This window comes from Euprymna scolopes, chromosome 1 (genome assembly GCF_053919585.1).
Source record: "Euprymna scolopes isolate OS-2025 chromosome 1, ASM5391958v1, whole genome shotgun sequence".
NCBI lineage: Eukaryota > Metazoa > Mollusca > Cephalopoda > Sepiida > Sepiolidae > Euprymna > Euprymna scolopes.
The window spans coordinates 28,162,505-28,188,758 of NC_136482.1; the positions used below are offsets into that span (position 1 = coordinate 28,162,505).

Below are 26,254 nucleotides of genomic sequence, written 5' to 3' on the forward strand. Positions count from 1 at the left end.
GCTGTCCGACCGGGTTCCATATTATGATGGCCGTCACTTTGTCTTGATCGTCTCTCTCGGGCGGAGCAATGTTTTTGTTGACAGATCAAAAATCGTAGACGACGTTTCCCCGGCTTACAAAATCGGTGAAACGATGAAATTGTGACACAAAGGTAACAGTTTATATCAGAAAGCAATACAACATCCATTCACGTTTCTTTCCTTTTTTTGTATCTTAAAACTGGTGTCTATAACAACTGACTTCCTGTTTTTGTGTACATTTTTTAATTACAACATCCGTATAACAATAACAAAACCATTTAAGTTATCTTAAATCGCTTCGATTTTTTTTTAATATATTAGAAATTAAAATGAAAAATAACATGTTATTTCTTATTCATTATTTATTTTAATTTTTAGCGCAACAAGAGATTCCCTTTTTTGTGTACATTTTTATTACAACACGCGAACAGTAATAACAAAAAAATATTTTAAATTATATAAAATCGCTTCGATTTTTTTAAAAATATATTAGAAATTCAAATAAAAAGATAACATTTGTGATCTCTTATTTAATATTTATTTTAAGTTGTAGCGCCACAAGATCATAAAAAAAGTATATGTTTATTTATGTTATATATATAATCTGACGAAATTTCTTTCCAATAAATAAAATAACATTTTTTAAAAATATGATTTTCTGTATAAGCATTAAGCAGCAACAACAACAAAAAATATGATTCACTTTTAACAGTACGGATGACCAACCGTGCTAAAAATATGATCACTGTCAACAATAGATTTTGGTAATTTGACTACAAATACACGTGAGATTAAGATCGTATTACCAATTCTATTGCGTGTTCCACCTACGCAATGAAAAACATCGTGTTTAAGTTGCTTGTTAATGAATTAGTTCTGTTATCGTCGGTCAGTGTCTGGTCGGTACAGATCACAATAAACATCTCAAGTCTGTTTAGTTGTAATACAACTAAATAGACTTGAGGTGCTTATTGTGATCGGCACCAGCTTGTACTTGTTGCAAATATTTGCTTTTCTTTGCGATTGCTTTAATGTTTATTAATTTAATAATTTAATCCAGCTTTTGTACGAAAAATGGATGTATTTATTATTTTTTGTTCGTATTTTATAAAATATTTTAATACTGAAATAAAATAAAAAAGCGAATATGTTTATTTACATCATAAACAGTTTAGTTTTTTTTTGTTTCAGAGTATTTTGTTCTTTATTTAAAATTCTAGAATAAATTGGTGATAATATATTGTGATCTTTCTTCCTTTTTATATTTTGTTAATTTTAATACGCATTCTTCAAATATAAACGTGTCCGCTTATTTTCAAACATTGTCTACTCGGCGTTGCCCGGGAGTCTTTCATTTTTGTTTACTTTCATTTTTACTAAATGATTGTTTGTATAGGATTTAAGGTTTAAATAATAATTACATATCATTTGGTTATTTAATGAATAATTGAAACAAACAGTTATAAAACTAAAACTAAGTGAAGCTTTCCGCGCCCCCTTACAATTTTTTTTCCTTTTCGTCTTTTTTCAACTATTTCTGCGGATTATTATCGATAGGACACTAAGCTACGAGATTATTAAAAAAATTGGGGGAAAAAACAAAAACAAACAAAAAAAATTAATATTTAAAGATTTGGAAGAGGTGTTCAATTTCACATACAACGTTCTAGTAAATTGATCCCCCATTTCTTGAACTAATTTACGATAGCCTGGTTTTGATGTTGGGCCCTCCAGCCCCCCCCCCCACCGCCTTTATTATTATTTATTATTATTATGTGATTTTTAACTTTAGAAAAGTTCTATCTGCACCCCCTTATAATTATTTTTCTTTAATCAAATTTTGCAGGTTTTATGAAGTGTAAAATAAATAATGTTTTTATGCGGTTTAAATTCTGATCAATATAGAGTAAAAATTATGACGCATTAATTTCATCTTATTAGTTTTTACTTGTATTTTTTGTTATGAGTTTCGAAAATTAGTGCCATACGTAGAACTTTAACTAAACAGAATTATTTTCTTGTTGTTTTCATTTTCGAAAAAACTATGATAAGGAAAAGGAGGAAACAGTATAAAATTTAATGAGTTTTAGAAATCAATCAGGTTTCACCGACCCCAGAAAAAAATAAATCTTTCCTTATATTAAAACTCAACATTGTGACAAAAATCCAAACAACCCGAATATATTATCTTTTTGTTTACAGATGGCACGTGCGTCGAAAATCAACTGGTGTAGACCCTAATGTGTCTCTTTTGCTTATTTCTTGGGGGTGCTTGAAATCGAATTGATTTGACCATTTTTTACAAATATTCTCATTCATTCACCTAGACAATGTGGATTCCTTTGTCTGTCTTGGCTTTACTATCATGCTGACTAGGCAGGCAGTGGCTGAGATTGGATGGTGAATAGAAGCAGCATGGTTGGCATTCTTCCATCTTAATGTGTCTCGCATCTGTCAGGCAATGGTGGAAACCAGGATTTGTACAAGCTGCAAGTCTTTGACAGCGACCGTCTTCACAGCATTCTGTGCTGCTGCCATGGAGCTTGTGTCCTGATTTTAGCTTCCACTGAACACTAAACCTATGTTTCTCCCCTGCCTACATTCTGTCCTTCAATGACGTCTCCGGTGGTTTGGACATGCAGCTTATTGACCAGAGGGAGAGCTTATTTGCAAGGCTTTTTCTTTCATCCCTCTACTTGTCTGGCACCAACGTATCGATGGGCAGCTGAAAATTTGGGTAAGAATAATTAAGGATAACTTGTACTAACAAACCCACAAGAAGTTTGTCTTATTGCTGGAATCTGGAGTGGTTAACCATTTCCTGTGACCTGAACCAGGATCGTTGAAACTGGACCGCGATGGTTCAAGATGCAGTTCATACTCAGGAGAAAGTAGGCTTTATGCTACAAATGGTCTACCATGCTCCATAGTGCCTGGGAAATCATATAGAAATGAGACATACTTCTATATATTAGTAGCATACAATAAAAATCGTTGTATGGGGGGGAAAAAAAGAAGCAAACTTTTCCCTCATTCTCTATCTGTGTTTAAAATTAAACAAAAATTTCATGAGCAAAGGTTCTTTCCTAGAACTACCAGTCTATGGAAGAAAATACGGTAGGACTGCTTCCCAGCTGATTATAACATCATTGTTTTCAAGTCTAATGCAAATAAGTTCTCATTAAGCCGTCCTCTTCTATAATTAAATCCTACCCAAGTTCCACCATTACTGATCATCACAGTGTTGTCTCACATTCTACCTAACACTCATTAACCTTTATCCTTGAGTGATAAGCGATGACTCCCAAAGTAAAATAAAAAATTACCTACACCATTCGGTACAGGTGGAATAGTGTTCAAGTAAAGAAAGGAAGTTCTTTGGGACCTATAAAGTCTGTCAGCAGTTATCTTCGGGCGAAGAAAGCCGATGCTTGAGTGTCTAGTGGGTAAGGATAGGAGAGAGACAGAGTCTTCCCTTGTTGCTTCCAGGATTCTCTGCTGACTTACCATAATTCCTAAAGGGACTGGAGTAGTTTTTCAAAGAACAGATGAAATCAATACACCATGCCCACTTAATGGTGAGTGTATAGTCAAATCACCTAGCAGGAATCTACTTACTTACTTAAACCTTGAGCCCCTGGTTGGGCATAGGCCATCAACAACTGCCCGCCAACGTCCACGGTCCTGGGCGATTTGCTCCAACTCCCTCCAGGAGTAGCCAGTCAGCTTAGCGTCTACCTCCAGGTTTCTTCTCCAGGTGTTTTTTGGTCGGCCTCTTTTCCTCTTTCCCTGAGGGTTCCAGATCAGGGCCTGGCGTGTGATCACCGGTAGCCAGCCTTGTTTGTCCAGCTTGCAGCCACCTCGTCTCACTCAATCCTAGCAGGGCACTGTTGTATCGGCGCATCTCTGCTGACACTTGTGCTGCCTTCCCTGCTTCATATATGGTTTTGCTGTTCCATGTAGCAATGGTGGTGGTTGTCCTGGTCGATAAGAGGGTTATCGGCACTGAAGCGTCCTTTCGGCTTTGACCACAGCACGTCATTCTTTCTGCAGGTGCAGAACCTTCCTCTACCAGAACCAAAGTTTCTTGGGTTTTGTTGTGGATGCTTTTGTAGCAAGTTCTTTTTTCCAGGGTGAGGGTGCTGACCCCATGCTCAACCTTGCTCAGAAGGAAGGTGGAGTGCTCTTAGTCTGGCCTCTATCCGTCGACCTGTCCGGCATAGGTGGCCCTGCCAGGAGATGAATCTCCCGCCGGCTTAGCTCTAGGTGTCATTAAGGCACACAAGCTTCCCAACCACTTTCAGGGTTGCACTCCGTTTGGGAAGAGCAGGAATCTACACAAGAGAAAAATTTTTATTTGTGACTGCAGTAATCTAAATACATTATTATGTTAATGTAAGAGGGGACATACTGTACATGGCAAAGCCACCAAAGATGCTGAGAGCATAAGGCATTTGTAATCTTATCAATATCCCCAATAAACTGAAACTACATAACACAAGGTACTTGGATAAGTATATTTCGCTCTGATCAAAAGAAAATGTATTTTATTTTATTTACTAGCAAGACAATCTGGCTTTGCCTGAGACCATACAAAACTAAATATGTATGTAACGTTTTGATGTTAAAACTTCTACCTCCCCGTCTCTTCATCTTCCTTTCCTTTCCTCTCCCCATCTTTCTGTCCTTCTTCCCAACCCTCTCTTTATTCTTCGCTCAATCCATTCCTCTCTCTTGTTTTAATGTGTTGAAAAAACAAACAATGTAATTTATTTACCAGAGTTGTCTCTTTGAATGTAAGACTGTAGTTTTACATGTATTACCTCAGGATAATGTGAGTAGATCAAAGGACTGTTACATTCTTGATCTCACATAATTCCGTTCCTTGCATCTGCTTTCACAATAATATGAAGAGAAATTATGTTGATAATGAAAATAGTAAGACTAAAGTCAATAGGAATCTCCTGTCTGTGATAATCATTTTTCTTTCTAGTTATCACCTTATATCAAGTGGCTTCACACCTTGTCTGGAGTGATTTCCATTAAAAGATATATAACATGAATGAAAAATTTGCATAACGAATCTTTGATGGTAAGTGTTGTATGTACCATCAAAGATTAATTATGCAAATGTTTCACCTTCAGATATTCTGAGTAATACATACGGTTCTGCGATTTGCAAGAACCTTATAAATAACCATACCTGTGCCATGAATTTCAGTGCTAACATGTTTACAATCTTGAGTAAGTCGCACTCACCCTTTCATCTAAAAATTCTAGAAACTATTTTTATTAAGTCCTTGAGACCTTCTCTTTGCAAACAAAAAGAAAATCTCTTAGGACTTAATTTGATTTCTATGTAATTTTTTTTCCACGCATATTTTTTTATTTTTTATTTATTTTTTCTCTACCTCTGCCATATTCATGACAATTTTTTTTTTAAATTGAAATTTTACTCGATTTAGCTCTGTTGAGCAAGGAACGAAACCTGGTTAGCTAGCCTTTATTTTAATTTTTTATTTTTTTAATCATCATGTTAATTAGTTCATATTTAGCCATAATTAATTTTTGTACCCTAAAAAGAATTTTCAAATATATATATATTTCAACCACTCTGATGAGTCATAGATGATGAAACACATGTCAGTGGATAATTATATTTTAACAATATATATTTTACTAGCATTTCAGCCCGGCGTTGCCCAGGTGTTTGGATGTGCATGTTGAGCAAAAAAAAAAAAAGTGGTAGTAGGAAGGCAGGCTCGAACCTGTACCACAAAGGAGGAAAAGAATGGGGTAAAACCTATGCTGTTACGACCACCGCCAAACCAGAAGCGACATGTTTTAAAATTAAGGCTAGACAATCTAAAGGAGAGAATAACTTTCAAAAATATTGGCGAAAAAAGTGACCCTCCCCCCTGTAGAAAAGTGCCTAGTTGAAGGGGAAGATATTAATGTTTTTAGCCAATTTTTCGATATTTGTCGTATAAAAGGTCGAACTTTAAAACGATACTGATCTTGGTAAAATCTGTCGCCTCTATTGAAAGTTTAAGGCAGACATGCAAACATACATACATGCATTTATATATTGGTAACTAAAAATTTTCAACCCAAACAAAAAAAAAAAAAAAAAAAAGCTTGCCCTATCTCTGAATACCCTTTATGTAAAATTTCAAATATTTAGACCAGAAATTGTCTGAGTAATTTAGAAGAGACTGCAGAGGTCAATTTTTTTTTAACTTTGACCCCTATTATGACCCCTTAACATTTATTGTTTTGGGCTCAAATCAAGTTATTAAGTTAGATCCATGTCCAAGGAACCTATATCTAAAATTTCAAGTGCATAGACCCAAAATTGTCGGAGGAGTTTGGTAGAGTTCTCAAAGGTCAAATCGTTGAACTTTGACCCCTTAATCGCCAAATTTCTGGTCAAAAACCGATCACATCGATTTTCCCAAATCTCAGTACCCTGTATATCAAATTTCGAGTTTGTAGACTAAAAATTGACAGAGTTATTGCGTAGGGAAATGTACACAGACGCACACACACACACACACATTCACTTTTATAGATATATAGATTAATATAAATAAATGTACAAGGTCATAACACTGAATATGCTAATATTTTGGACAAATGGTCGGTTAAAACCAGAAGTCCTTGTAAAGGGACTTAAATAGTTGCTTTCCACAGAAGAAACCAATCCTCAAAATGAACAATCTTAAAACTAGTGTTTACAAAACATATGCACAGTTTCGGCATAAATTGACCCAAAAGCAGTTGACATGCCATAAAACTCAACATTCAAGCAACAAATTATTGATATTCTGTTTTTTCAGATGTTCAGTTCACTTGATCATACGAAAAAAAATCAGTTTCTTGAACAAACTAAAGCTGCACGTGAAGAACGAGCGTTTGAAAGAAAACGAGAAGATGCCGTTGTTAAAATTCAGGTAAGTCACGATTTGTTTATTTGGTTTTCTTTATCAGTTAAAACTCATCTTATTACCACAACTACAAAGAACTTTTTCTTTTTCTATGTGTCTAACATCAAATGGAATTTCCCTTCTGTGGGACACATTACTATGGGATTGCTTTCCTACAGACTACTACACGGTTTTCCTCAGATCCAATATCAAAAAAATACTTGCCATAAATCATCCTTATAAGTAATCAAAATTTGTTCATTCCCTTAAAAAAAATTATGAATTTTTAAGCCTCTCATAATATCCTTCATCATTCAACTGACAATACATTCATCTCTTTCCTGGGTCTTTTGGCTAAGATCAAAATGTAGTATATGTTCTGATACTACATTTCATCTGTTCTTGGTCAGTGAAGAAGAAATCTAGACTGAGGCACTTTTGTATCGGTTCAGAGTGCCCATTTTTGTGGAGTTGGATTTTCCCCACATTTAAAACCAATTTTTATGTCAAACTCGGCCCGTGTAGCGAGGTAAGTAAATGGTGAAAATTCTTGTCCTTGAGTGGTTTTTAGTTTTAGTCTTGATAAGGGGTTATATTAGTAAAAAAAAATTTTTTTTAATTCATAACAAGCCATAAGTCACTGAAAGTGTAGATTTCATTATAAGGAGAGTATTTTAGCATCAAATTGGTATTATGTTATTATGCTTAGCTCTCTACGTCACATTTGGTGAAATTCTAACCAATAGGTTTTGAGCCTACACATGTTTATCATTATTTTAAGTAGTATAGTAATTTTAACCCTTTTTCACAAATCCAGCTTTATCTCCTATATAATATTTTGACCCCAGAAATTCCCCTCTGGACCAAAGTATTGTAGATTTGCAATAACAGATGACACATACTAATTTATTACGTCTAGTCTTTTAGCCACTATCTTATGTAATTTTCAAACACAATTTTAGACACATTTTTTTTTTTACATAGGGGTCACCACTTATCAAAGCTCAGAGGCCACTCGAGGATAAAGGTTATTGAGTGTACAGTAGTCAATGGGATAATTTCGTAGTAATCGTTAGTAGTAGTAATTTGGTAAATTGGATTATTTAAGGGGATGAAGCATCAAGAATTTGTTTACGTTGGACTTGAAGATAACCAAATTGTAGTCAGCTGGAAAACAGACAAACGGAAAAGAGTTCCACAGGCATGCAGTTCTCAGAAAGAAGCTTTGTTCATAGAATCTGTGTTTCTGTTTAGGCACAGATAAAGAGTGGGGAAAATTATTGACAGTGGTTTCAGTTAGACGAGTGTTTTTCATTAAAAGTTGGTGAGGGGGGACCATAGATTGGAGCTCAGACGAGCATTTGCTGTGGAAATAGCGATAAAGCAGAGACAGGCTTGCAACGTCTCTTCTGTGAGAAAGAGGTTGCAGGGAAGAAAAAAAGGACATCCCCCACTAAGCTATGAAGTCTATTTTGAACTCTGGCAAGGCAGCAGAATCTGCTTCTAGCAGCTCCTGCCCAGATATGGCAACAGTACTCCATTATTGGACGTACTTGACTCTTATATAGATAGAGAATTGCATCAGCAGTAAGATATCTACTGGAATGGTAGAAGGATCCCATCATTTTTCCAGCGACCTTGGCAACAGATTTGATGTACGTGTTCCATTTAAGATCAGGAGTAGAGGTCAATCCCAGAAGCTTGTCAAAACATGGAGTCTCCCCAAGATGAGAGCCATTCATTTCAATTGATGCCAGATGGGGATCAGAGCGTTGAAGATGTAAAGATAGAAGCTTGGTTTTAGATGCATTAAAATTAACCAGCCACTCCTTTCCCCATTGTACTACGTGCTCAATATTAGAGGAGAGAAAATCAGAGAGAACTTGGTCATTTATGGCCTTTGATGTGTTGCTGTTGATAGTAGTGGTGTCAGCATAAATGTCTACAAGTGATCTAAGTATGTGTTTTGAGAGATCATTGATGTAGATCAAGAAGTGAGTTGGGCCTAGGATGGGCCCCTAAGGAACTTCAGCATTAATACTTAGAGCTTCCGATTTCTGCCCATCAACCACTATTCTTATGAACCTATCAAAGAGAAATTTAATAACTGAGAAGAGATTTCCAGCTATACCGTAGTCTTGTAAAGTAGGCCTTTATGCTATACCCTATCAAAGGCCTTTGATATGTCAAGAGCAAAAAAACCTTACCAAAAACACTGTTCTGAACAGTATTATGTTCACTGCCAAATGGTGAATTAAGGTTCAATCCTTGGTCAAGTCTCTTGAAAGATTCACAAAATGGCACTTGATGCCCTTGGGCTTAAACGGTGAGCATTATAAGATGAGGATCAAGGCTAAGTGGAGTAATCTTGGGAAAGGAGTGGTGCCCTCTTCTACATTTTGGTGTAGTAGCTAATGAAAAGAGGAACTTTTGAGTTGCTCTTGACTATGGACTACCATTTTATTATTTTTTATATGGAACCCAAACCTACTCATTTGCATAACACTTGGGATATTTGTATATCACTGGAAACATCTCACCTTGCTGTTTAGTCTCCATATTTCTACCACAAAAAAACGACACACAAGTCATCTGCACTTCTAATCGCATAAGTGTCCATTATGATTGGGGCAGCTTTTGAATATTCTTGCATTGGGCCTTTGAACAAATATTTCTCCCATTTTCCCTGACAAATTGTGCAAAGCATGCATACATTTTAGGGTCCATTCACTTTTACATTCATTACAGAGTGGTTGTAGTAGTATAAATTTTGATCCCTAATGACATATCTCAGATCCCAAGGGTTTTTTTATGCTAAATGTAATGCAATTTTACTCAATAGTTTTGGAGCCTATAAGTGTTTATCTAGTAAAATAGTTCTATCTTGAATGTGTTTATTTCTCAATTTACAAATATCAAGATCTGAATTTGCTTTTAAAAAGTCTATTTAATATTTTACATAATCCTATGATAAATAATATAAAATCTACTTTTATTACGTCTTTTTAAAATATATTCAGTTGCGAATGCTTGTTATATCTTTATTAGTTAAATTTATAGTATTTACCCCCCCCCATTCTTAGAGGATTGAAAATTCTCTGCAAATTTGTTTTTCCCTGAAAAAAAAAAAAAACCCTACTATTTTAGTCATACTTATTTAAATGTAAGATGGATTGATCACTCTCTTAGGGACCAATATGTGTTGGAAAGACAGGTAACTATTATTTTGTTTTGTAGAAATTGTTAATCCCAGTGAGTTATCTAAAAAAAAAAAAAAAAATTCTTTTTTTCTAAAATTGTTCTTTTAATATTTTTCAGTCTCTTGTCAGGGGTTTTCTCTGTCGGATCAAACTACAGACACAGATTCGGTAAGTTCATTCTTCTTTTGTAATAAAATAGTAAAATTAATTTTTTTTTTAATTTAAAAATTTTTTTTATTACATTTTCACCCCAAACAAGGCAAATTGCCACTTTGGTGTAGGGGGCTACTATCAGGGGCAACAACTACCGGGGTACTATGTAGGGATTTGGGCAGCAAGATGTCGGTTCACGTTACACTTGAACTTCTGCACGTCAGTACTGTTGGGGAAGCAAGGACCTGGAATGGAATTCCATAGTCTGGCGGTTCTGGGGAAGAAACTATTGGAGTAGAAAGATCTTTTACATCTAGGGATCTCTACAGTGTGGGGGTGGGATTTAGCAGCCTGTCGGGTTTGTCGAGGGTGCTCACATCGTGGGGGCACAAGTGCTTGCAGTTCTTCAGAGCATTCACCACTAAAATAGTTGTAGAACAGGCAGAGGGATGCAACATTTCGTTGATGGGACAGAGGTTGAAGCTTAGATGCCAGTTCAGGGCCTATCAGGTTTGCGACTCTCTTTTGAACCCTGTCAAGGAGCGAGAGACTAGTAGCAGATGCACCAGCCCAAATGTGACAGCAATGCTCCATACATGGACGAATGGTGGCCTTATAGAGGTACAGGATACTTTCGGGTGTTAGTAGTTGTCTAGCACGGTAGAGAGAGCCCACCTTTCTTGCAGCGGCCCTGGCAATGCTTTTGGAAGTAAAATGTTAATAAATTTTGAATAGATATTTATTTCCGTTTATGCATAACAAGAAGAGTAACCCAACATTTTCTCGGGTAACATATACCTATATCTTTATTGAACAGAAATGTAACCTGGGAAATACAAACAATAGGCAATAATTCGTAAGTCATGATCACGCTTTGTCTGTGTAAGATTTGAGGGCTGAGCTATGAAATGTGGGGTTGATGTGATGGTGGATCCACAAGATGGGTATGAGTGGGTCTGCGAGATGTGCATAAGATACAAAGGCTGATCAGTGAGATCTAAACGCTGGTCCATAATATGTGCAGATTGATGAGATGCGTAAAGTGGGCTGCAAAATGCATATGAAGTCCAAAGGCTGGGCTGTTGATCTGCAAGTTGGGTTTTCAAACAATCATAAGAAAGAGAGTAAATTCTAATTATAAATTAATGTACAGAATGAGGATAAATGACTAATAAATGATGACCAGAATAAAAAAAGTCCTTGATTAATATTTTCAAAATATTTGACTAAATTTTTTTTTTTCTCAATTTGCATAAATCTATAAAAGTTCTACCAGAGATGGTCAGTTAATTGAATGATTATTAAAATCATCTATTTATAAAATTGTACTTTTCATTAAATACAGAAGATGTTAATAACCTATGGCTTATCTAGCTTTTTTAAAGACTAGCCACGATGGTAGATACATATTAATCTTAATTGTCTATCATAGTTGCTTGCACTCGTTTCTTTTCATATTCTTTCTTTTGCTGCTGCTATTTTTTTTCTTAGGAAGGGGAGATTATTCAGTTCTTGTTCAGAATTCTCATTAAATTTAAAAAACAAAAAAAATCTGTATGATGTACAAAAAAAAATCCGTATGATGTACATTCTAATCCAGTGGTTCTGAAGCTGTTTTAGCTCGACCCCCCACCCCCTTTCAGAAAATGTCTCGCTCAAAAAGTGTATTCATACTAACAATACTAACTTAATAACATTTAATGCAAATGTTAACAGAGAGAAAAATCCAACATCATGTTTTAGTAGCGATGGGTGATGCACACTGTGTTTTTTGTGGCCATGGATCCAGATAACATTTAATACAAATCCAACGTGACCTTTCAGTAGGTAATCTTTTAGAACTGTTTGATATATCAACATCATTACCTGTTGTTATGTCACATATCCCAAAATACTCAAATAGTGTAAACATTTGTATAAAAAATTAATTTTTCTAGATCAGTGGTTCTCAATCTTTTTAGCCTGTGAAGCCTTTCATCATGTACGAAAATGACCCCCTTCCTTCCAAAAATGTCTTACTCAAAATGTGCATTCATACTACTACTAATAATGAACTAGCGGGACCTGTGGAAATTCCACAGGGGACTCGTTCACATGTAATATATTGATGTTGGCATTCTGTAGATGTTCAACGTAAATGGAGATGCTCTGATATTATTGTAGCTCTTCTGTTAAAATTGCAAATGTATTTATCTAAGCTAGCAGGGATGCCCGGCGTAGCCCAGTAGTAAAATACGCTTAAATATAATATTTTACTTCTTGCAGATTTCATACATATTATTATAAAGTTAATGTTCTATCGATTTTTTATATATTACTAGCAAAAGTACCCGTCGTTGACTGGGTTCAAAAACAGCCTACAGAAAATGTACTCTGATTTATGAAAGTATAATAGGTTATGAAAAAGAAGGGTTATAAAGAGATAGCTTTGAATTTGGGGGTACCAAAACCAAAGCAAAATATGATAAAAGTAAAAATAAAATAGATAAACCCCATAATTTATTATACCATACCTGTACACACTGAAACACTTATCACAATATTCTGTGGATCTATATTAAACTAGCGGGGGTACCTGGTGTTGCCCGGGTGTTTGGAGGTGTGTGTGTGGTGTTAAATAAAAAAGAAACCGGGGGTGGGGTAAAAGTTGGTAGGATCGAACCCGAAGCCCTGAGGCGAAGTTTGAAAATAAAATTGGCCAGCCAGAATGAGTTACTGAAAGATGTTTGAATTTATTTAAGTAAGAACCAAATTGACAAGTGCGTGCACGGAAGTCGTCGAGCATTACGACTATGACGTCAATGACCAGGTTTGTTTGTTATAAGCGAAGTAAAAAAAGAAAACAACGTTAAAACTTAAGCGGGAAAAAAACACAAAAAAACTAACGTAAGGCAAACGAACAATGAAAACAGAAAAACGAACACGTGAAAAATGGCTTAAATAAGCCTGTTTCGATATTAAAATTTAAAAAATCGGTGGATACCCGGGTGTTTTTAGGTGTGTGGTCAAGGGTGGATAAGCGAAGTAAAAAAAAAAAAACAGAAAAATGATCGTTACATGAAAAATGGCTTAAATAACACTGGTTCAATATTTAAATTTAAAAAATCGAAAAAAAAAAAAGACATCTCACCACGATTCGAACCCAAAATGTTTATATTATGAACCAACGTGCTAATCAACTGACCTAACGCGACGTACATGAAATTTGTTCAGTTTTTCAACTATTTAAAGTAAATCAGGTCATGACGTCATCTGACGCATGCGTAGAACCGGTCGAGAGGGCCGTTTTTGTTGACCCCCACCCCCGGTCAAAAATTGTTGATTTCAGGTTGAAAAAATGAACGTTTTGAGCCAATTTTTCGATATTTTTTGAGCAAAGGATGGAGCTTCAATATGATACCGAGTTTGTGAATTTTTGTTGTGTCTGTCGAAAGTTTTCAGCAGACACACAAACATACACACATACATACATACATTTTCGCTTTTATATATATAGAAGAAAACCTTGTTAAACTTTGTGACATATTTCCATTCAATGGAGGTCAGGTGCGAACGAACACCCCATAATTTTATTATACCATATTTCTTCAAACTGAAACATAATTATCAAAGTATACTTATGCAGATAGATATGAAAAGTCTTTGTGCCTATTTCCATTCTATGGAGGCCAGGCACGAACGCAGACCCCACAATTTTATTATATCATTCCTATTTAAGTTAAAACATACTTATCAAAGTATTATTATGTACATCTATATCAAAAACACTTGTAAACGTTTTTTTTTAATTTTTAAATTTTTTATTTCCATACTTTGTGGATCAGACATGTACGCAGACCCCACAATTTTAATAAATCATCATTATGCCAGATCAAACATACCTGTTCCTGTGTCTCGATACATCTTCTATCATTATATGTGATCAGTTTTCTATAATAGTCAACCATATATTAGCCTATTCATGACCAGACACACACACAAATGTTCAGCTTTATATTATAGATAAAGTTGCGATTTCAAAAATAAAAAAAATATATCCATATGACTTTGGTGCATCAGCTTGAAAGGAAACTGAAACCAAAACTTATGAAAAAAAGATATGTACAGTGTCCTGGTCAAAATCATAAGACCACTTAAGAAAGTAAGCGTTTACGCATATTATCAAATTTTTAATCAAACAAATGGTTGAAACCATTGCCAAAAGGGAAAATATGATGGAAAAAAAATGAAATCTGCTTCATTTGAAACCTTAACCCTGATCCAATAATTATTTTTTAAAAAACTAACATTTTCACCTGGTCAAAATGATAAGGCCACTTTAATAAAATTGGCTAGTTTTGAAAAAATAAATACGAAAAGCTTTTTATGTTACTAAAAGCAACTTGTTAGTGGATAAAAAATATCTTACTAAATTATAAATGGCAAAAGGGAAACCATTATCAGAGTTTGAGAGAGGAAGGATCTTTGAGCTTAATAGGGGTGGACTCTCCCATAGATCCATTGCAAACGAAGTGAATCATAGCAAAACGGTCATCACAAATCTTTTAAGAAATCCAGATCAATATGGGCACAAAAAGAGTCCAGGTCGACCAAAAAAAATAACCCCATCACTGGATCGCCGTATCAGAAGAAGTTTTAAAAAAAAATTCAGTATGAGCTGAAGTCGATTGAAAAGCCAAACACCAGCAGAATGTAGTCCTAAAACCATCAGAAGGCATCTGAAAATGAAGGGTTTCAATCATTTAAAGCGACTGCAGAAACCACGTCTTCTTGAACAGCACAAAACTAACCGACTTAAATATGCCGCCAAATACCAGACTTGGGAATAAGAGAAGTGGGAAAATGTAATTTTCTCCGATGAGAAAAGGTTTAATCTAGATGGTCCAGATGAATTTCAACACTATTGGCATGATAAAAATTTGCCCAAAGAGACTTTTTCAATTCGGCATAGTGGAGGAGGGTCTTTAATGATCTGGGGTGCTTTCTCGTCAGCTGGGACCCTAAAGTTGCAAGTAGTGAAAGGCCGCCAAATATCATTGAAGTACATTTCAATGCTTGAAAATGCTTCTATCAGGACTGAAGGTCCACGTCTGTGTGGAAGAAATTGGATTTTCCAGCAAGACAACGCTGCGATACACACTTCTCGACAAGCACGAGAATACTTTTCTTCAAATAATATAGAATTGTTAGATCATCCAGTATGTTCTCCGGACCTCAATCCCATTGAAAATCTTTAGGGATGGATGGCAAAAAAAGTGTTCAAGGGTGGAACTCAGTATGATTCGATAAAGGAACTTTCTGATTCAGTTTTCAGTACATGGGATAAAATTCCTTCGCAACTGATAAAAAACTTAGTCGCAAGCATGCCGGAGAGAATTTTTGAAGTAATTCGTAATGATGGAGGCTATACAAAATACTGAGACCCTTTTTACTAATTTATAATTGCCTTTTGTTAGATAAATTATCAGTGGTCTTATCATTTTGACCAGGTGAAAATGTTTGTTTTCTAAAAAATAATTATTAGATCAGGGTTAAGGTTTCGAATGAAGCAGATTTCATTTTTTTCCATCATATTTTCCATTTTGGCAATGGTTTCAACCATTTGTTTGATTAAAAATGTGATAATATGCATACTTTCTTAAGTGGTCTTATGATTTTGACCAGGACTGTATATATATATATATATATATATATATATATATATGTATATATATGTATATATATATATATATATGTATATATATGTATATATATATATATATATATATATGTATATATATGTATATATATATATGTATATATATGTATATATATATATGTATATATATATATATATATATATGTATATATATATATATATATATATATACATATATATATATATATATATATATATATACATATATATATATACATATATATAAACTTGAGTTCCTTCAGCTATAATTGAAGCCGAAATCAAAACTAGTGAAGAATTCTTGATAAAATTATTTATAAAAAAAAAATAGATTACTGGAGTGCCATCAGCTATAATCGAAACCAAAACTTATGAAGAATTCGTATTATTTAGATTCATCGAACTATTGTTCTCATCTTGAATTGAATTTTCACAACATTTTGATCGATGTAACCTCTGACCTTCTTCAGGTGTATCTTGTCGAACTCGGGAATTTAGAGATGATATTACTAATCCACAAGGACCGTGGTGCAGTAGTTAGAGTACTTGGAAAAATTAATTGTAAAAATTGATATTCTCCTGAAGGTTGAAGGTTCAATCCTCAATATGGGCGACCGAAAAATACAATTGCAAATTACTTAGGATCTGTATGGAACAAGAGCACGCTACTCCCGTAAAGTAAATAAAGGGTTACGCTTGAAATTCTGTCCAAATTCCCAAGTTCGACAAGATACACCTGAAGAAGGTCGGTGGTTACATCTACCGAAATATTGTGAAAATCACATTTAAGATAAGAACAGGAGTCCGATGAATCCAAATAATACGAATAACCAATCCTCATCTCAAAAATTCAAAAACGTTATGAAGAATTCTTGGTAACATTATTTATAAATAAAATAGATGACTAAATTGCTATCACCTATAATCAGAACCAAAACCAAAACTTATGAAGAATTCTTGCTAAAATTATTTATTACAAGAAATGGAAGTGCATAACAATTAAACGACAGTCACTCGGATGTAATCGTGACACACAAAATAAATAACACACACGCTCTCCTATTAATATATAATGAATACTAACTTAATGAAGTGTTGGAATTAAAATTTTAAGCTGCCGAATATTGTTTTGTGTACAAAAAAATCCATCGCTCTTTTCTTTCACGAGTACGTGAGTTAATTATATAAAAAAAATCTGTTCTTCTTTTTTTCCACTGACACCAAGTGAGCAAAGAAAAACCCTTCTCCCAATCAAAGAAATACCAGCTTTTTATGTCCTCAAATTTTACATATGCAAATTAAGACGCAATCGAACCTGAGCATATGTTGACTTTTCGTGTCCTATCAGTCAGGTTTCAATTTCTGAGTGTTACATACGTCACCTTTGGCCGCCTGCCTCCATGACTGCTGTCACACTTAATATCATTTAATGCAAATACGAGCAGAGAGAAAATCAAACATGACCTTTTATTTGCGATGTGCAATGCATTAGTTGAATTTTTTCTATATTGAGAGCATTCTAGTTGAACTTCAGAATTTTTGTAAACTGCAGAGAAACTACAGAATTTCAAACTGAACTTTTTAATTCATGGGAGTAGATTTTTCTTATTTAATCAGCCATTACTTGGTAGAAGCATTCCCTTTATTATTGCTTCTAGTAAAGATTGAACCTTGAACCTCCAAATGACTATCGTTTAGAATCAAGTGTTAACACTCAACAATTATGCCATGGGTTCATGTAAACAATTCTACTATGAATTTTGGGAGTTTGTGAGACAACAATGAATTTCTAAATAGATCTAGTATAAAATTGAATACCATATGAGAACCATCAATTATAACTAGCAGATTAGATTAAATTTGCAATATGAGTAACAGTAAAGAAAAAAGTATAAAAATAAGTATCTAGAGAAAATTAGGTTTAAGCCTCCTAAAATTCATACTTAAATTGTTTGTGAACTCGTGTAATGGCTATTTTGCTTATTTACCAACCTAAGCAACTTCTGATTTTGAAACTCTTCTAAAATAATTTGAAGACTCTGACAAAAATGGTCAAAACATAAGAATGTCTGTAAACTGATATATATATATATATATATATATATATATATACACACTAGCAGAAGTACCCGTCGTTGACTGAGTTCAAAAACAGCCTACAGAAAATGGACTGTGATTGATGAAAGTATAATAGGTTATGAAAAGGAGGGAGTTGTACAGAGATAGGTTTTGGCACTCAAAAATTTTACCCTAAGCAAAATATGATGAAAGTAAAGATAATTTTCGCGAAAATATATTTTTTATATCAACTTTGTTTCCATTCGTAGCCAAGAGTGACCAACAAAATGATGTTTCCTTACAAAGAGAAAATGTTATATATATAATAATATAAATATACAAGAAATAAATGTTACCATAGTCAATAAAAGTTACTTTTATGGTAGAAAAGTTCATTGGTTTGTATTTTTAAGTAGTTTGTAAAAAAAATTTTTTTTTTTAATTCATGAACCAGTTTAAAAAAAAAAATCAAAATGGCAACGACTTTGAAATGAAGAGCCCCGTTTTCAATTTGAAGGCGGGGCACCTGATCATTCTGTGTTAACATTTTAAGAGAGTTCCGTTAACATAAGGAATATTTATAAACATATTTTAATGTTTTCCGTTATTTTGTGCTTGAGGAATATTCGATTATGGCATGTGTAGTTTATATAAAAATTAATTTAAGTAGTTATCGCCTCAAATCTCGTTTTAATTTCAGTTCGCTGAAATTATTTCAAGTAAAGAGCATTAAAAACTATTTCAAAACAAAAAAAAAAACATGAACTGAACTTTTATTGACTATGGTAACATTTATTTCTTGTATATTTATTTTTTCGGGTAGTCGTTTGTTGGGTTTTCTGCTAAACACTCTTACTAAATATCGACAAAATGTCGAAAAACAAAGAAACAAAACAGTTTTGAAAAATAATGAAGTTTTACTTACTTTAGTAAAATAATTCGAAACAGCAAAATGGGATATTAAAAAAGTAAACACATGATTACTTTAGTTTCTTAAAGCAAAGAATCGATATAAATATGAATAAGGTGAAAATGGTGTCCTTTTCAAGCAGAACAGCTTCATTTCAGTTTTACAGTATTGAATGGTGTAGTATTGCGCCGTCGGATTCAGGGTTGTACTATTGTAATGTAAAGAACACGCAGAAAGGGTTGTAATCAACTGAATTCCTTTTAGTACACTGACAAAAAAAAAGCTTAAACAGATATATAAATAAAAATAAAAAGGTTATGTAAATATTTTTAAAAAGACACGTAATCACGTGAGCAGGATTTTTTCCTTCTTTTGACACGATAACAAGTAACGTTCTTATTTTTTATTATTTATCTATTTTTGAAAGAGTGCCACGTGCAAGTGGAGAAGGAAAAAAACAGAGTTATGCAAAATTTGTGTCGAGAATTGTCTAAAGTTCTGACTTTTTTTTTGCTTTCACTTTAATAAGAACATGAATTTATGAGGTGAATTTATTCGACACAATATGATTCAACTCAAAAAAATAAATAAAAGCTAACGTGAATTAAGATTAAAGTTAAGGTGTTATTGTGGACCCTCACCCCTTTTAAAAAACCTTGTAAAACTTTGTGACATATTTACTTTCTATGAAGGTCAGGCGCGAACGGACACCCAATAATTTTATTATACCATATTTCTTCAAACTGAAACATAATTATCAAAGTATACTTACGCAAATAGATATGAAAAGTCTATGTTAAAGTTTGTGCCATATTTCCATGTAGTACAGGCGCGAACGCAGACCCCACAATTTTATTATACCACACACACACACACACACACACACACACACGTTCAGCTTTATAGATATATTTTTTTTTATATAAATTTGTTTATTTACAGAAATTCTTTTACAGAAATAATTAATACTGAAATGGATATGAAATTGAATGTATGTTTAAATTAATGGAAAAGAAAATGAATGCATGTTAGCTTAACATGGTTCAGAAAACATGAATTTTTCACATATAATAAATTAAATAAAATAGATGTAATTAAAACGTGCATGTGTCCAAATATGAGTAAACTACTACCGCACGTTTATTGTCGTTTGTTCTCTAAGTTGTAAATTTAAACGTTTGAGTTGTCAACTTGGTTGAATGGCTTCTTTCCACTTGATTCGATCCCCTGCCAATGTTTCTATTAACCTATGATGTTTTGGGTTTTGCTTGATGTTATCACTTTACCTCTTCCAAGGTCAACCTCGTGGACAGGCTCCCCCCAGGCACATCCACCTACTTAATAAATATGAATCCAGTAATATGTTTATTTACAGAAACATTTCTATAGAAATAATTAATACTGAAAGTAAATTTTTTTTTCTTTTAACTATAATAAAATAAATTAAATAATAATAATAGATTAAGTAAAATGAATGTAATATAGCGGGATCTTAAAATTAAGTAACACCATTTACTTCCAAGAAGTTTCAAAATCAGGAGTCATTTGGATACGCGAAATAAGGAAAGCGTTGTTTAATAATCAGTTCTAAATTTTGGGGAGGTTGAAGGTTCAATCCTTACTGCAGGTGATCATAAGTAAGAATAATATAAATAACATTTCTACTTGATCATGGGTGACAAAATGCGGAAAATATAACTCTGTGAATTAAATTAAAGGTTCAATTCAAAATTCTGTACAGATTTCCAAGATCAATCGAAAGGTTCCGAATTTGGAAAAGATGCATCTGAAGAAAGGTGGAGATTACATTGGCTGAAACCATGGGACTGCTTTATTATTATTTTCATGGCAAGTGCTCGTCTGAACTCCAATCTATGATCTCCCTTTGCCAAACTTTCACGAGAAACACAATAATTTCTCCTACTCTTTATCTGTGCCTAAACCTAAACGTAGATTCCATGATCAAAGTTTCTTTCTTAGAACTGCACGCCTGTGGAACTGTCTTCCGTTTGCCTGCTTTGGTTGTTTTTTTTTTTTTTTTGTTTTTTTACATAGGCATCATGTAAAAGAAAAAAAAAACAAAAAAAAAGAACCATATTTGTTTTTTGTTTTTTTTCTTTTACATGATACCTATGTAAAAAAACAAAAAAAACCCCCAAAAAACAATGTAAACAAGTTCTTGATGAGCCATTCCACTTAAGTTAACAAATTTACCAAATGTCCATTACTAACAATTACTATATTGTCCAATTGACTACTGTACACTCTTTAACCCTTATCCTCAAGTGGCCTCTGGGCCTTGATAAGTGGTGATGCCTATGTAAAAAAAAAAAAAAAAATGTGACTATAACAAGCAAGATAAGAATAATAGTCCAAATAATACAAATCATCAATCTTCATCTAAAAAATTCAAAACATAATACTGTTTTATTTTTCTCTATTCAATCTCTGAATAAATGCTTGATTCTATATTTGATATTCTAAGCCTATAGCTCTTATTTTCCCTGTTTTTTTGGTATCATTAGATTGGGCTGGTGTTCAGGAGTGATGGAAAAAAAAAAATTTAGGTTATTTAGACCATCCAGACTCTTGCCGTTTCTATGCAAATGAGACTATACCAGGTGCATAAGAGGAGCTATGGAGAGAATGTGAGGTGGAGTTGAAAGACGGCGTGTTACGGAGACGAACACGTGTAACAGACTGTTTAAGTTAGAGAAACTATGAGGAGAAAAGATCACACAACTTTATTGAAACTAACTTTTAATTCAGACTTATTTATATTTGATATTCTAAGCCCATAGCTCTCATTTTTTTCTGCTTTTATGTATCACTAGCGGGGGGGGGTACCCGGCGTGGCCCGGGTGTTTGTAGGTGTGTGTGTGTTGGGGGGGGGGTATCAAAACAACCCTGTTTTAAAAAAAAACGTTGGCCGGGTGTTTGGAGGTGTAAAAGAAAAGAAAAAGTTTTAGTAGGAAAGTAGGCTTGAACCCCGAATCTTGACGTGGAGATGGAAATGAAATGGAAAAAAAATCCCCTGGGACCTAGCCATCTTGGCCACGAGAAAAGAGGAATGAAAAGCATCTTAATTTAACGTTTATAAAATGAAATTAATAGGTGCGAGAACCTTAAGTTGCATGATGTTTGACCTTGAAACATGACGCGGCTGCAAGCCAGTTTTCGCTTGTTTTATACTGAAAAGCGAAAGAAACACATGGCGATCGAAATATCTGGAAAATATAGCACGTGAAAGTTGGGCAAATTAAATACACATGCGTTCTTAAGTCGTAGATATTATCATTTAGATGTGATATAAAAAGTTTTAAGAAGAAACGAGCCGAGCGAGAAGGCCGATGAAAAAAGCCTTTTGCAGACATACACAAAAGCGAACATACATACATACATACATACACACATTTTCGCTTTTATATATATATATAAATTAAATTGAGCTAATGGAGTGATGGAGAAAAAAATGGAGATTATTTAGGTCATCCATAACTAAATAGGATGATTTTCAACAATAAACATTTATAACAGATTTGTTAGTGAAAGTGTTGGACAAGAAGAGAACTGATCAAAGTATTTAACATTTTTAATTTCTAATTTTGGTGCTTGTCCAGTTCCTTATTAAAAAAACAAAAATAAAGAAAAATCTATGATGAACATACCCATGATGGAAAAACGAAATGAATCTTGCACATACAAAAATCATATAAATTGATCAAGTAGTTTTATTTTTAAATAAAATTTTATTACTAAGTTTTATTTTTAAATAAGAAAATCAAATTTTATTGCTAACTGAATATGGCTTATGATGCCATTTAGAAAACAGTCTAAAGAAACAAGAAACTACTCAACATAATTTAAACTTGAGAGACTTTTGTTGTAATGCCTACAGATTCCCATTAATTGTTTAAAAATGACATTATAAAAATAAAATTACCTCATCAATTCACATGATTTTTGGAATACAATATTTTCTATATGTTACAAGTATGTACATCATACAGATTTTTTAATATAAGGAAAATTCTGGACAAGCACCCTAACTTTTTTCAATTGAATGTCAACAAAATTTTAATTTTTATTTAATCTAAATTAAATTCTTTCTATTCCTTTTACATTTTAGACAAGAATTGGATCTACTCTTACAGATACCCCAAGCTGAAGATATGGAATATAATCCGAAACCAAGGCCAGGTTTGTGCATACTTAATGTTTCCTTTTCATCCAGTCAGTTATCATAAAACAACAATGCACATTCGTCGTGTGCATCCTTTGCATAATGGAAAAATTAAATCTTTCTTCATCTGTGTTGGCATAAATATTCATATAAAATAATGTCTTTGAATCGTTGAAGTTAAAGAAAAGAAATAAGAAAGAGTGAAAGAAAATTGGAAAATTTTTAAAGAAACAAAAAAGAAAAGAAAAAACATAAGATAAACATAAAAAAATGAAAATAGATTTCCTCACCAGTTTTTTTTACTTGCTAATTATTGCGTATTATTGTGTGCATTTTATATATATATATATATATATATATATATATATAGTAAGTTATAAAAATATATATGATAATTAAGCTACACAGAATATTTTGTGTTTCATCCACGCTAGGATTCGTCAGGCTTATGTGAAGAGTTGTGGTTGTCTCGCGTTTTCATATACGCACATTCTATTGAGTTTTTAGTTAGCCAATCAGCTTCGAAGTTTCCACCGCTCCCTTCCTAATCAGCCAATGGGCAGGCACTTACAGACCAAAGGCCCAAAATATTCTGTGTAGCTTAATTACCATAGATATTTTTATAATTTACTACATAGCTCTACCTATGTATTGAGCACTGTTGAAGTAAATACTTAAAGTTTACGCATAAAATTATACTTTCGTATATTAATTTATGTGATTAAATGAAGTAGTCATATATATATATAGATTCAGCCACTCTGATGAGTTGTAGATGACAAAACCCCGTGTCAGTGGATAATTATATTTTAAAAATAATATATATGCCACTTCCCATGTGGGGGTACCAAATTGGTTAAAGGGAAAATTATTCCCAACTCACATTTAGATAAAAATGCATCTTCGTAAATAATTGAATTCATTCAAACCTGTATCGCTAAAACAACATCTATCTATATATATATATATATATATATATATATATACACACATATGAATTTGTATATTTTGGCAGCAAGTCATTATTCAAGCATGTCTGATTAAACATGACAGAGTTCTTCTTTTTTCCGATTTTGTTGGATATCTTTTCAAGTCGCCCAGCGGTCTTTATTTTGGTTGGCATGTTGTATATAATGATGCCCAAAAGTTGTTGTTCGGCCATATTCTTCTCAAGGACTTTCTATCGGTACATCCAATCATTGTCAGGAGCGATTGTTGTTTTCGTTTTCTTTTTCATTACTGAGGCTTGGTGTATTTATAGTTAGATTTAAAAAATTTTTTTATTCGTTATAAAGGTGGGTGTAAGATTGGTAGGGGAGAATAATTTTTATTTTTAATTTTGATTTTTATTTATTTAGTTTATTTATTATTAGTAGCGCCATAAAATAACACCTAAAATTCCATGATAAAAACCTACAGTCGTCCGACATTAGAAATATCTTAACTAACAATACTAAAATTCGATACCTTAACACGAAGACTAAAATTACTAGAAGCCATACTAATTAAAAAAACTACAGCCACTTATTAACCGGATCTCGTTTAATATCGGGACAAATATACTAACTGTATTCAATAACTGACAATAAATAAACTAAAATAAATAAAACACAAAATGAAAAATAAAAATTATTCGCTCCTACCCATCCTGCACCCACCTTTATAATCAAGAAAAAAAAAGAAAAAAAAAAACTAGCTATAAATACACCAAGTCTCAATAAAGAAGAAGAAAATGACGGCTACAACAATCACTCCTTATGATGATTGGACGCACCAATTGAAAACGCTTGAGAGGAATATGGCCGAACAGCAACTTTTGGGTGCCATAATATACAACATGCCAGCCGAAATAAAAAAGATCACTCGGCGAATTGAAAAGGTATCCAACAAAATCAGAAAAAAGAACTCTGTCGTGTTCAATCAGGCGTACTTGAATATATAAGTGAAATTATATAAACACCAGAAAAAAACAATGCGGATTAATCACTGTTTAGACAATGTTAATTGTCTCTTTAGGAGTTCAAGACACGTTCAAAAGTGTTGAACTCCTGGAGAGACGATTAACATTACTGAAATGTAAATTAATCTATGTTGTTTTATTTCTAATTTTTATATTCTTTCACTTATAACAGACACACCTATGCATTTAGCTCTTTTGAAAAAATAGTGTTTTTTCAATACATTTGAACTTAATTTAGATTTACATATCTTTATAAAGTTAAGTATGTTCATATTAGGCACAACCTAAGAATAAGTTATGTCCCTTGAAGTGACAACGTTCTTGGGGGAGGAGTTAGATTCACCATGACAATTGAAGATAGACAGATGTGTCTAGCATTAAGAACTTTAATCATCACACATCTTACCATTTTGCTCTGTATGTTGTTGAATAAATCCGTTTATTATACTTTGTCCTTTGCTCATTTTTGAGTTGGTATCAAACCAATAATGCGTATCATCAAATGTAACAATATGTTTGTATGTGCAATATTCACTCCTAAACAAATTAACCAATCATTATGAATTTTAAAACACAGCTGCTAACTATCCAAATGTGGGCTGTATTTAATTTAATGCAAAAAGGGTTAAAAGTGGAGCGAAGCCTGTCATGAGAATTAAGATACTTCTGATTTTTGTACAGTTTTAGCAATAAGTATTGGACATAAATTAATAAATATTTCCTAAATTTCAATTTCTTTAGAGTATTTTAAAGGATATTTAGGGGGCATAACAACAACTTTATTTTTCACATCTAACTACAGTCTGAATAGGAAAATAACCAAACACTTCCTATGCAAATCTTTAATACTCATCACTTACAGCGCTTCCTAAAGCATGTTTCATGAAAATATGCTTACATTTCACCCCTGTTTCCAAATTATTGCATTTATTCTCACTAAACTGCTTTTCTCAGATATGCAATACCACAAAAAAAGTAGCAAACAATTTTACTTTTACAATTTACAATTGCCCTTCCATATCATTCACATAGACTAATATAACAATAAACGGTATAATTACTATTAAACTGCCATTTATTATTTCAGTTTTTAACTGTTACTATTTCCTACATGTTGCACAAGATTTTATGAATAAATAAACACTTCCTGACTTTTACTTACATTT

General features: G+C 33.2%; 1 protein-coding gene across 2 annotated transcripts in view; it reads left to right on the forward strand.

Annotated features, from left to right (window-relative positions):
- The window catches only part of LOC145290674 (ubiquitin-protein ligase E3B-like), a 156,996-nt gene continuing 130,742 nt past the window's right edge, over positions 1–26,254 (forward strand). The window contains exons 1-4 of one of the 2 annotated variants that reach the window (XM_080136506.1): positions 1–152; positions 6,861–6,974; positions 10,266–10,315; positions 23,075–23,145. In XM_080136506.1, the coding sequence (XP_079992632.1) occupies positions 6,861–6,974; positions 10,266–10,315; positions 23,075–23,145 (235 nt within the window). In that variant the 5' untranslated portion in view covers positions 1–152. The remainder of the gene's footprint in view (positions 153–6,860; positions 6,975–10,265; positions 10,316–23,074; positions 23,146–26,254) is intronic. The other variant, XM_080136517.1, reaches the window with a different exon arrangement.